Here is a 12,351-nt window from a genome sequence, read left to right on the forward strand (position 1 = left end):
AAATTATCAGATTCTGAATGATGTATGCAAATGTATAAATCTGTCACAAATAAACTAACTACAATTTTCTTTGTGAATTGAAGTATAATTCGTCATTGCACAGAAAAGCTTACCAGCATTAAGCTCGCCGCCTCTCTCGGAACTCCCTATAACCCACAAAAAGAATCACCACCACAAACACAAATAGATGAAGAGCATTATGCATTGACCACACCGTGAAGATTAATCTCAATCACTTCTCTGTGCATACATTTGCTTCGCGGCGAAAGAAACTGTTTGTGCTTAACAATCGTACCAAACAATAGCTTTGGTAAAGTATCTCACGGCTGGACAACGCTATGCCTGCGAACGTACGTTCATCGTCAAATACTGTGTGTGTGAAGGTTGATAAAGCATGCATCCTTTCACACAAATTAAAGCCCAATCGATGATACGGAATGGTAAAGCATGTGCACGACCTCATCGTTTGCATTTTTCGTGCAACCATCCATTTCCGGCCTCAACTCCCTTACACTTTCCCGCTCAGCCATAGCCCATAAAGTGTGCATTTGTTTATGCACCAGCGCGCGCGCACACACACACACGCGGAGACTACTCCAACCGGGATATTGAAAATACTCGCCAAAATACAAGGCAATCCCCCCACAACAACACCATGCATATTTATGACGATCCCCATTTTCCCACTGCAGTTTTGTTTTGCTGTTTTCTACTATTCTAGTTTCAACTTCAATGCTTGGAGGTTTACGAGTAGCTGTCTTAAACTCTGGTTCCTTTCGACGTACCTTACACATCAACGTCAACGTCTGCTGTTAGTGTTTTTATTTTCACCGGCGTCTAAGTGCACAGCTGGCAGTGGCAGGGGGTATAAGTTGCAATTCCAATACCCAAAGAGAGTACAAATTTTCCAAATCAAAACGTTCCCTCCGCATCGTGAGCATGCAGCAGCGGTAGGTTTTCGGCGAAGAAAGAGAGGACAACCTCTTCACTCTCCACGATCTGTTCTTCCGCACGGAAAATGTGGTTCGGTTTCCATCCGTTCCAATGTCTCATAGCGCTCCCTGCCTCTTATATGCTCCTTCTCTTTCTCTAAACATATTTTTTTTTGCAACTATTTTGCATTCGAAACTGGCAGAAGATGAGGTTTAAGCTAAGTATGCACATCGTTTAACATGAAAAGTGGTACCTAACCACCGGATGGATGTGTGCCGTCGTGCATATGGTAAGCTGGAGGAATGAATGCGGTACGGAACGGATACCCAGGATTGAGAGTGTACAGGTAGAAGCTACATTGAGAAAAAATAATTCTAGTTGAGTTTAACCTAGACAAAGCAACATTTTCTAATGTGGTGAATCCTGCTTTTAATTAATAGATTGTGAGCCGAATAATCACGACAGGTACGGTAATGTTCATATGTCATGTGATTCCCTTCGAATGAAATACTGGAAACAACTAAAATTGTAGTTAATATACATTTTTTATTTTATTATATTTTATTATTCTACGGATGAGTTCAAAGTGATGTACTTTAAATCGAGGAGTATAACATAAAAATCCAATTAGGCTAATATGATCTTATCCAGTTGGCATCCTTTCTGATAAATGTGTGATATTCTTGCATTATTTGTGATTTGACAGATTTTGTCGTTAAATCCCAATGCGTTCAAAAATAAAATTGCAGGCATATTGCCAACATCTAATTGTACATAAATGACTAAAATGCAAAGCATTATGAGTGTAATTAAAAGCAACTGGTTTTACATGTTTCAGCCCACATGCACACGATATTATTATTATTGCCATAAAACTGCAAACATTGCACGCGCCTCAGCATATTTGTTCACTGCACAACAATACCTCAAGCATGTCATAACCTTGCACTGGAAAAGTTTTTAAACACAGCGAACGTCAAAAAAGCACTCCCAACACACATACATGTCCTTTTTGTAAAGCTGCCCAGCACATAACGTCCCGTTCACAACACACACCATCCAGAATCAACCAACATAACTTTTATGTTTCACCATAACCACCACTCCCAGCAGCACCCATCCAGCCCATCAACCGATCACAATGGCGTAACGCGCGCGCGTAAAACCAGCGTCCGATTAAATCGGGCGTAACATTTTAATGAAACAATTAATTTACTGAACTGTACCACCCAGCAGTTCGCCGACACTTTCCCGACCGGCTGCCGGGGGAGCTACTGGGCCGGGCGGGGTGGGTTGGTTTCGTTTGTTTGCCATTAGTTTCCACCTTGCCAGTCAGCGAAGGAACTTTTGAAGTGCTCGAAACACGGCCAACTAAACCATGCTGCTACCAGCCGCCTCCGCCAGCGCACCAGAATGAAACCAAAACCATTATCGTAGGAACGGCAACAATCATTGGATGCACCGCCACAACGATCCGCTTCCCCTGGAAATAACCTCCCTTCCAGAGTAAGGCTAGATTTAATTTGTCGTGCATAAAACAGTGCACGGTAATTAAAGGGGAGAGAAAGAAAATAACACCTCTTCCCCCCGCTCCCAAGTGGGGCTGGAAGTGGCGCTCTGTATGCGGCAGGGTTGGGTTTCCTTTGTGCGTTTTTTTGTGTTGGTCTCTTTAGCTCACTGATTTGAAAATGATTTATCGATCGCGGGCATGGGTAGCTGGGAGCTGTGTTATTAACGTTTTAAAATGTGTATTTATTGGTAGATGTTTGTATTTAATACATTATAGGCATCTGAAATTAAGAATCATGTCTTCATAATACTTAAATAAATTGGTATATAATTTTAGTTAGCTATTTCTTTGTCATTGCTCTTGATCCATGCTCTTAAAAAGTGGGTTTTGTTAAATTTTCTTTCCAGACGAATACGACTCCGGACGACTCCGAACGACTCCGAACGACTCTGGACGACTCTGGACGACTCTGGACGACTCTGGACGACTCTGGACGACTCTGGACGACTCTGGACGACTCTGGACGACTCTGGACGACTCTGGACGACTCTGGACGACTCTGGACGACTCTGGACGACTCTGGTCGATTCTGGTCGACTCTGGTCGGCTCTGGACGACTCTGGACAACTCTGAACGATTCTGGACGACTTTGGACGACTCTGGACGACTCTGGACGACTCTGGACGACTCCGAACGACTCCGAACGACTCTGGACGACTTTGGACGACTTTGGATGACTCTGGACGACTCTGGACAACTTTGGACGACTCTGGACGACTTTGGACGACTCTGGACGATTTTGGACGACTTTGGACGACTCTGGACGACTCTGGACGACTCTGGACGACTCTGGACGACTCTGGACGACTCTGAACGACTCTGGACGACTCTGGACGACTCTGGACGACTCTGGACGACTCCGGAAGATTCTGATTCCAGACGACTCCGGACGACTCCGGACAACTCCGGACAACTCCGGAAAACTCCGGACGGCTCTGTGCGACTCTGGACGACTCCAGACGACTCCAGACGATTCCAGACAACTCCAGACAACTCCAGACAACTCCAGACAACTCCAGACAACTCCAGACAACTCCAGACAACTCCAGACAACTCCAGACAACTCCAGACAACTCCAGACAACTCCAGACAACTCCAGACAACTCCAGACAACTCCAGACAACTCCAGACAACTCCAGACAACTCCAGACAACTCCAGACAACTCCAGACAACTCCAGACGACTCCGGAAGATTCTGATTCCAGAAGACTCCGGACGACTCCAGACGACTCCGGACGACTCCGGACAACTCCGGACAACTCCGGACAACTCCGGACAACTCCGGACAACTCCGGATAAATCCGGACGGCTCTGGACGAATCCGGTCGAATCCAGGCGACTCCGGATGACTCCGGACGACTCCGAACGACTCAGGACGAATCTCCAAAAAATCATGAGTCTCAAATCTACAAAAATTCATGAATCGCCAAAGATTCATGAATCTTCAAAGATTGCATCTACGCACTCCCGCGGTACAGTGGACAACTCGCTCGACTTAACAACATGTCCATCGTGGGTTCAACCTTTGTATTGACCGTCTCCTCAAGGTAGCAAGGACTTATTATCCAGCTGCGCGTGGTGCTTGCTAAAAAGCTTCGAAAGCCTGTACAAGCTGGTAATATATACGTAGGACGTAGGTCGCCAAGAAGAAGAATAACATAGACCTCATGCTTTATGATGTTTTTAGATAGAAATATTTAATCCTGGTCGATAAATATTTAATTTTAACAGGCTCAAAATTTTGTTTGAAGGATTCATTCACTGCGTCCACTGTGTAGATAGTAGACATGAATCCGATTAATTTCCATGAAAATAAATTCTTAACAAACAGACCGGAATGCTTCATTACGCTCAAGCAATTTACATTCGATTCGATTTCATCAGCTAATTGGTAAAAGCTTAATCATCTTCACATTTTATTGCTCAGCTTCCCATTAAGATTTAAACATCTATTCCAGCAGTTTCAACAAAGCGCAAGTCTTCTTTCCACTTGAAGTGCTTGAGAAATTGCTCCTGTTGCTTCATTTTACCGGTTTGCTCTGTAAATACCTGCGAAGTTGCTTCTTTTGATAAGTTTTTCTGCGTACATTTCTGACTACAACAGATGGGCCACCCGAAACTCTCACTCTCTATCTCTCTCTGTTTTCTTTTCCACAAAAAAGCACCTCCGCTGGTTCGATGTACGCACAAAATATGCAACAACAATTCAAAGAAACAATTTCCACCCCCCAAAAACGGTTTTCCATTCCACCCCATATCATGACCTTGGGTCCGCTCACAAAAAGCTCTCTCAACGCGTACACCCCCCCACACACACACATACCTGAACAAGGGCTAGAGCGATTGGGCGGCGTTGGCTCATTTTACAAACGCTTACCCCGAAGCGACAGCATCCCCCTTTTTCTGGTTTGCTTCGGGACCGAGGCGAGGTCGTATCCACACGCGAAAAAGCACCTGTTTTCTCCAGCTTTCGAGTCCACAGCTTCAGGAAATCTTACACAACGTATAACGATGTTTCTTTTTTGTGTTGTGTTGCAGTGCGAAAACGTAAATAATTTCACGCTCGCCTAACTTTCCGCTGGCCGGAACCGGAGGAGGAGGCGTTCAAATGCTTCACCTCCACCACAGCTGCCTCCGTTCTTCTCCCGTCGATGGTGGAAAGGTTGTTGTGAAGGGCACCACAGCAGCGGATACACTACACCTACAGGCATCGCCTCAGCCTCTCGTTGTGTGTGTGTGTGTGTATGAGCAATGAAAATGAATTCTTAAAGCTGCTCTCTGGGATTGACCCTTTTCGGTGTACTTCAATTTTGCCAAACCGGCCGACAACTCAACTCCTTGGACAATTCTCCGGACTGAACAGAGAAAAAAACGCATACGCACACACAAAAAATGCTGTAAAATATTTCCATCCACTGACTTACACACGCGACCGAGAATATGCTTCCCATCTGAGGCACGCGCTACAACACGACGTCCCCCGGAGGCGCACCTTCCCCCTCAAACACAAGTGCACGCATCATAAAGGGCAGGCGAAAAACGGCAAATTTCTAATAAACGACTGTGCTGCTGCTGCTCGGTGTCTTAGCAATTGAAACATTTTCCTTCCCCGACACGGCACGGCAGGCTCAGCAAGCTTCACACACGCACAAAGAAAACAACGAATAAGGTACCATTTTCTGGAGCAACAAATCCTTAGCGCCGCACAGCGGCGGCACACAGTAATGTGGCGGCGTATGCTTTCGGCAAAGCATTACGTACCGTGCAATAGGCGCGACGATGAGGTTCGACGAGTGGGAGAGAGAATGAAAAAGGCCACATACCAGCATAAAGCGTCTTCTAGGTGCTCCCCCAATTCTTCGTATGTATCAAGAAACCAATAACAACAACAACAAAAAACACAACAAGAAACACAATGCAATAAAACTGAGAAAATTATCACACGGTGGCTGACTGGATGGCCGTGGGGTCGGTTCCACCAAAAAAAAAAAAAGCCACTGAGCACAAGAAGGCGAACCCTCTGAACCGTGAACGCATAAAAAAAGCCACACGTCAGCAAACGAAAGCCTACAAGTAATGTGTGTGTGCGCGCGCGAGGTTCCATCCGCCCTTTTACCTCCCTCTCGCCTAGGTGGTGGAAGGTGTGGGTGAGATTGGGAGGTCGTAAAAATGCCTCTCTACCCACCCACCAACCGAACGGGAGAGAGCCTTCAGATGCACACTGGCACACCAGCTGCCCTGAAATGCTTCAAGAGATTTGTGGTGGAAAAGCCGTTTCCCTTTCGCCCCCCAACCGTACACACCGCGGTGGCAAGGAAGGTTTGCTCCAATTTCACTCTCCCCTTGTCTCTTTCCTACATCAACTCTCTCTCTCTCTCTCTCTCTTTCTCTATCACTCCCACAGCTCCTGTTGGCAGTGAAAAGTCTTGGCACTGATAACCCCTGTATCCGCAAAAATAACCACCACCCGCAGGTCCCGTAAAACAGCCCTTGCTCCCTTTGCGCCTTGTTTTATCCAAAAGGAAAAGGACAGACAGGAGGCGGCATTTTCTTTATCACCCATACACGAAACAAGCAAGCAAATCAGAGGAAAGCCATCATTCCTGCGCGCACAAACGCATGGCGCTATCTTCTGCGTCAGATAGTGCCGCGTGCGCTCCTTTGCCGGCGATTGTATATGAAATTATAAAATTAAACATGTCGAAGGAGGGGGAGGAGGACAGAAAATTCCTAAACGCATCGTAAAAACGCACCGCCCCACAACAACCAAAAAAGGCTGCAAGAGAGAAGACACACAAAAGGAGACCGCGGAACCGAGTGCACAACACGACACAAACCACAGAACTGGGAAAATTCTCCCCAGTACTAGAGGGCGGGGAAAAGGAATGGGGGGGGGTTCGGGTGACCGTTTTAACACGATATACTAAATGGGTGGGTTTTCATAAGCAGCATTAAAGTTGGTTTGGCGGCCACTTGGCGTTGTGAAGTTACCCGTGTCCGGTCTCCAAACAGGAAAGAGCGAGGAGGCGTAATAAAATTGTTTGCCTAATGTGCTCTGATTACATGCTGATAGCGTTAATGAGAAATACCAAAATTAATTTATAGCTTGTCGAGCAAAGCTTGTCCCGCGCAACACCTTCGCTTGGACATGCACCACACAAACACAGACAAATACACTTCCAATCCCTGAGGAATACCGAAACCTAACCCAAACCCCGAGACCCGAGTCCTAACTGAGTTACTCGTGACGCATTCGCATTTGACGACAGTTTTGACAGCAACGGCAGCACCAGGAACTAGGAAACGAAGGGCTGGTGACAAATTGAGGTTATGTTGGTTTTATGGTTTACGGTACGCAGTCAGGCAAGCCAGCCACCGCCGGCAGCAGCAGTGTCTCACTGGTGTAGTAACAAGCGAAATGGACATTACGGGATAAGATGCCCCCGAATAAGTAGAGTCCAGGCCATTAAAACTCGGTTTAGTATCGTTGACTGTTTGCGTCGTGTTTTTGGCAAGCGAAGAGGTTTGTCCAAAAACAAGAACAGCTCTTTTTTTTATAAGGAAAAAACTAATAATCATGTAAATGATTTAATCAAACCTCAAACTCGCGGTCGCTATCAAACCCGCTCGAGGGCGTAGTTATTTAACATATTTTAATAGCAACTTGATCTAACCGGGGGACACTACAACCTGCACCAAAGCGGATTTGAATAAAATATACGGCTGTAACCTACGCTGTAACTATTTCAGACTTCCTCAAAGGCTTGGCAAAGACAAAAATACCTAGGCTTGCGTGGACGGTGAGATCGAGAGCTGTGATCCCAAGCACTGCGGGGCACGATAATTTAACAGTTGTCTTAGAGCATTAAAAGACAGATAAGACACGCATCTATCGCCGGATTGAGCGATATAAGCGACAATTTATGGCTACAGCTTCACACACATACACACACAAGCTCGCCCCGAATGCCATCAGCTGCTGGCGCAAAAAAGGGCATATGCGAAGGGCTTCCAAAGAGCTGGAATTTTATATAAGCTTGTCGCCATAATTCATTGGATAAGATTAGCGCACGCGCCATCACGCGGAGAGTGTCTGGGTTTCGAGGGACAATTTTACATCCATTACAATTGTCGAGATATGTTTAAGCTTTCTGGGTTTCCTCTATTATTTAAGTTACCTATTTTAATACCTAACATTAACCAACAAAATACCGTCGTCTGGGACTTCTTCTGAAATGCTAGGATACCTTTTACCCTTTAAGAATTCAATTGAATGAGACGCATATAATTTCGCATTTAATGGTGTTATTTTTGTTTGAGTGACATCCCTAAGGCTTCTTCTTCTTCTTCATTGTCTTAGTAGCACAGATTGTAATCTCTAATGCTCTAAAACCGTGTGAAGCATATTCAAAGATAAACTGATCTGTTTAGGTTTCCGACAGCTTGAATCGCTAAAGCTATAAATGAAATTAGTTTACTATTGTTTATAATAAAATACAATCACCATGCGCTCATGCACCGATTCCTTCATAAAAATGAATCCAGATATCAGAATTTCCACGTCACTTCCGAAGGTAAACATTGTTTTTCAATACGTGCAAGAAGTTATTTCGCGTCACTCTGATATTTCATTTTCATCATACAGGGGTGTCCCAAGTCTCTTTCGAATGTGCACCTAATTATTCACCGCATCCAAGATGTTTTTCAACAGCTGTCAAATGGTTTAATTACTTCAAAATGAACTTTCAGTTTCAACACATGATGTTCAACACATAAAAAAGAACTGTTTGAACTCAATTTAGCTTAAGTCGTGTTGAAAATCATTCAGTTCTTGTTTGAAATGTTCTTTTTTCAATATTTTTATGTCAAAAGTTTTAAATACGACAGCGAGATTACGATACATAAAACCACAGATTTTTCTTCTCATTAAGCACTTAAAAACTGCTGTCGGTTAGATGTACTTTAGCCACAAATGGGCTTGGCTGACGGTACCGCATTTTGTTTACCTCAAGCAGAAGAATCAGCCTTGCGTATGGAAGAATTGGTTGTACCACGTGACCGTCCCAAGAAACATTATACAATTCACTAACGAAGTTCGTCTTACGCTCACATGCTATTCTAATCAATTCTAAAAGATCAATTTCCTGTTCCCTGCCTCAATCCTAAATGTGTAATTTCCGGTTTGAAAACAATTATATTCCAACATTTAATAACAAAAAACAGCATAAGAATCATCTCATTCACAGCAAAGCTACTCAAGCGGAAACAACAATCTTGCGCTCATTCAATTCAACCCACGCCCAACGGCACATGTCATTCGCTGCACACATTGCGTCTCAAAGGGAAGGAAGGGGGCGAAAGGAGCAGAGAGTGGTTACATCAAACACACACAAAGGAACGATTATGTCCTCCCTCGTTGCCGAAAACTAAGAAACCCCGCCTGCAGTGCCCCAAAATAAAGGCAAAGCGGTGCATGTGGCAGTTACCACAAGTTCCTACTGCCACTTACACATAACCTCTCCACTCTTCTGCAGCTTGCAACACTACACATTGCACTTCTATTCCACTCACACTATCTCGCTCATCCTGGTAAGGTGCGTTTTTTTCTCTCTCTTCTTTTTTCACCCACAGGCCTCGGCAAACATTTGCGACAGGGGTCACACGGACGGAACGGGGAACGGAGGAGGAAGGAGCAGTTTTAATAAGCGGGCAATATGTTACATGTTACAAGTGCTGTCTCATTGTTGTTTACATTTGCCTTCGGTGCCAGACGAAAGAGAGAGAGAGAGAGAGAGAGAGAGAGAGAGAGAAAACAAACAGCCAAGAGATGTGCGGTAGTGCGGCATGGTTCGTCGCAGACAGAGCGTGTCCACAAAAACGGGAACCGTATGTCCGCCACCAAACGAGGCAGTTGGCACCCGTTGGAAGACGACACAGGCAAAAAGAGAGACGGAGAGAACAAGAAGCACCCAAGCTAAGCCAAGAGTTTAAATGTGTATGCTCTATCTCGCATCGGTCCAGACGATGCGGCGGTACGACACACTACTGGCCACCGTACGCCCTCCAGCCCTCTTCCCCGTTCTCGTCCATCATCCATCATGTAGCGCGCACGTTGTGATCTATTTAAAGTTACACGTCCCGCCTTCACACCCGCTGCTCCCCGAAACCCATTTCCGTCTGACTGTGGACATAAAAATAATTACGCTTTCCATATGTTGTTTGCACAGCCGGGAGAAAAACCTCCCGCCTTCTCCCGCTTCAGACGATGGTCCAGAAAAACGCGCTTCCGAAGCCGTCCGACACATGTGCCCCCAGCCGTGCATGAAGTTGGCGTCGTGGCTGCCGAAACTATGTTAGACCTTAACTTTGCATTCAAACCCTCTCTAGAGCAAGACTACATTCAGTCTTGGTGAGGAAGAATGTTCAAAGGCACTTCCCTCCCGAAAGGAAAGACACGAATGAACGACCCAAACACACACACACCCAAACGAGAGCTAATTCGTTACAATGTTAATTAAAAGAGTAAGCAAAACTCGGTGCGCAAAGGCATTTGATTCCACGAGTTTTCCACTTATTGGATGAACTCTGACACTCATCCTGGCAATGCCAGTTCCGTTGCACACTACCAAAGCGCCATCAGACACACACACCCACTGTGAACGCATCGTGTGGCTGGAAATTTGTCTCGTTACCACCGCCAGCTCTCTCTCTCTCTCTCGACGTGCTTAAAATTAGATTTGCACTTGTCGTGTCCAGAACAACGCCGAGACGCCAGCAGACGACGACCCAGCAGCCCAAAAAGAGATAGAGCAGGGCAATAAAGTTTAATGACACTCGGGGCCGGATATTGAGACGCGCACAGCTGGGATTGGCAAAGGACGATGGCGTTCCAAGAACGAACGCGTTAGCGAAGAGCACTGCGAATTTAGCAATTGCCTTCGCCCGGACAACTTACCTAGCGTGACGTAGAGCTTCGGTCGAACGTTCTCCTGCCAGGCACATAGGGTACCGACGACGAACACCGTCGCCAGGAGGTAGCCGACCAACAGCGGGCCTCCGCGGGCAACTGGAACCGACCGACGCCCCTGCCGCCCATGGGCCGCTGATGATTGTATCGATTCGGCTGACATCTTGCTGCTGCTGCTGATGCTGTTGCTCCTATTCGTATTTATCACAAACACACTTTTTGCCACAAGCCCAATACACACACGCACTAACCCGAACAATTTCAAACAAACACACGCACACGCAATTTCTTGCCCACAAATTGCACAAAAATGCACACGCAATCGACACTGCGCGCTTCGCACACAACAACACTCGATTTCTTATTTTTTTTAAATTTTGCCACGCAGAAACAAACTCCCACCGAAAGAAAAGGAAATATTATTGCGGCTTATTTTCTTTTTTTTTTCTTCTTCTTCTTTTTGCTTAATTTTCATCCACTATACACACAGGACACAACGCACACACGACGTACGGAGTTTTAGCACGCTCTAAGAGACTGGCGTCGTCACGCCCGCTCACCAAGACTCGCCGTGGTGACGGTGCAGCAGCAGGCCAGTGGTGGCTTGATCGATCCATGCGGCTCCGGAACACTTGGGCGCTTCAAGCCGTGGCAACATTGCAAGCGCTTGCAAATCTTCCGGCCCTTTTTGCTTCCACTGCCCTTAGCCTTTAGCTCACTAGCCCCCCAGAAGCCACCCTCCCTTTGCGACCTTTGCTTCACAGCAGTGCACGGAAGGCTAAATTTCACGATCAACAGCAGACACGGCGCACGCGCTTACACACAACACGGCACTCTCACGGCACTGGACTACCTACAAGTAAAAAAGAAACGATTAATTTTACGCCAAAATTTAACACAACACCTTCACAATGTATTCACTCTGTCTAGCCAATGCCTTAAGGCTTAAAAGTTCTTTTTTTGTACCAACGCACACGTTCGATGCGAAAAAATAGACCCCAGCACAACGACCCAGGATCGTGGCACCGGATCTTGTCCGATTATTTATTTGTTTACATTGAAATCCTCATAGAAAAGGCGATAGAAGTTCCAATCCGCTAGAAGGAGCGCATGCACGCAACGGCCCGTGTTTATTGTTTGGCCCGTCTCTTCGCTGCCATAAATAATAGATACCGCCGATTGCCGATTGCCGGCACACGTGTCCGGCTCTTAATCCCCACTACCCAAAGAGGAGCAAACTTTCGCCTCTCTATTTACGGCCGCTCTTTCCCGGCAGCTCCCAGGATTTAAATCTCCACCGCGTTCGTTACGCACTTTGCGCGGCGTACCGAAGAGAATAATCTGCAAGAGAAAAGAGAGAGAGGGACATCGATTAGAGGAG

The 12,351-nt window shown here is 46.0% G+C and overlaps 1 protein-coding gene across 8 annotated transcripts in view; it reads right to left on the reverse strand.

Annotated features, from left to right (window-relative positions):
* Positions 1-12,351, reverse strand: part of LOC120900172 (semaphorin-1A) — a 199,566-nt gene that overhangs the window by 153,409 nt on the left and 33,806 nt on the right. For 4 of the 8 annotated variants that reach the window (XM_040306827.1, XM_040306821.1, XM_040306828.1 and 1 more), the window contains exons 2-3: positions 12,285-12,311; positions 10,959-11,823 (exon numbers count right to left, since the gene is read on the reverse strand). In XM_040306827.1, the coding sequence (XP_040162761.1) occupies positions 10,959-11,133 (175 nt within the window). In that variant the 5' untranslated portion in view covers positions 11,134-11,823; positions 12,285-12,311. The other 4 variants (XM_040306823.1, XM_040306826.1, XM_040306825.1 and 1 more) reach the window with 4 other exon arrangements.

This window comes from Anopheles arabiensis, chromosome 3 (genome assembly GCF_016920715.1).
Source record: "Anopheles arabiensis isolate DONGOLA chromosome 3, AaraD3, whole genome shotgun sequence".
NCBI lineage: Eukaryota > Metazoa > Arthropoda > Insecta > Diptera > Culicidae > Anopheles > Anopheles arabiensis.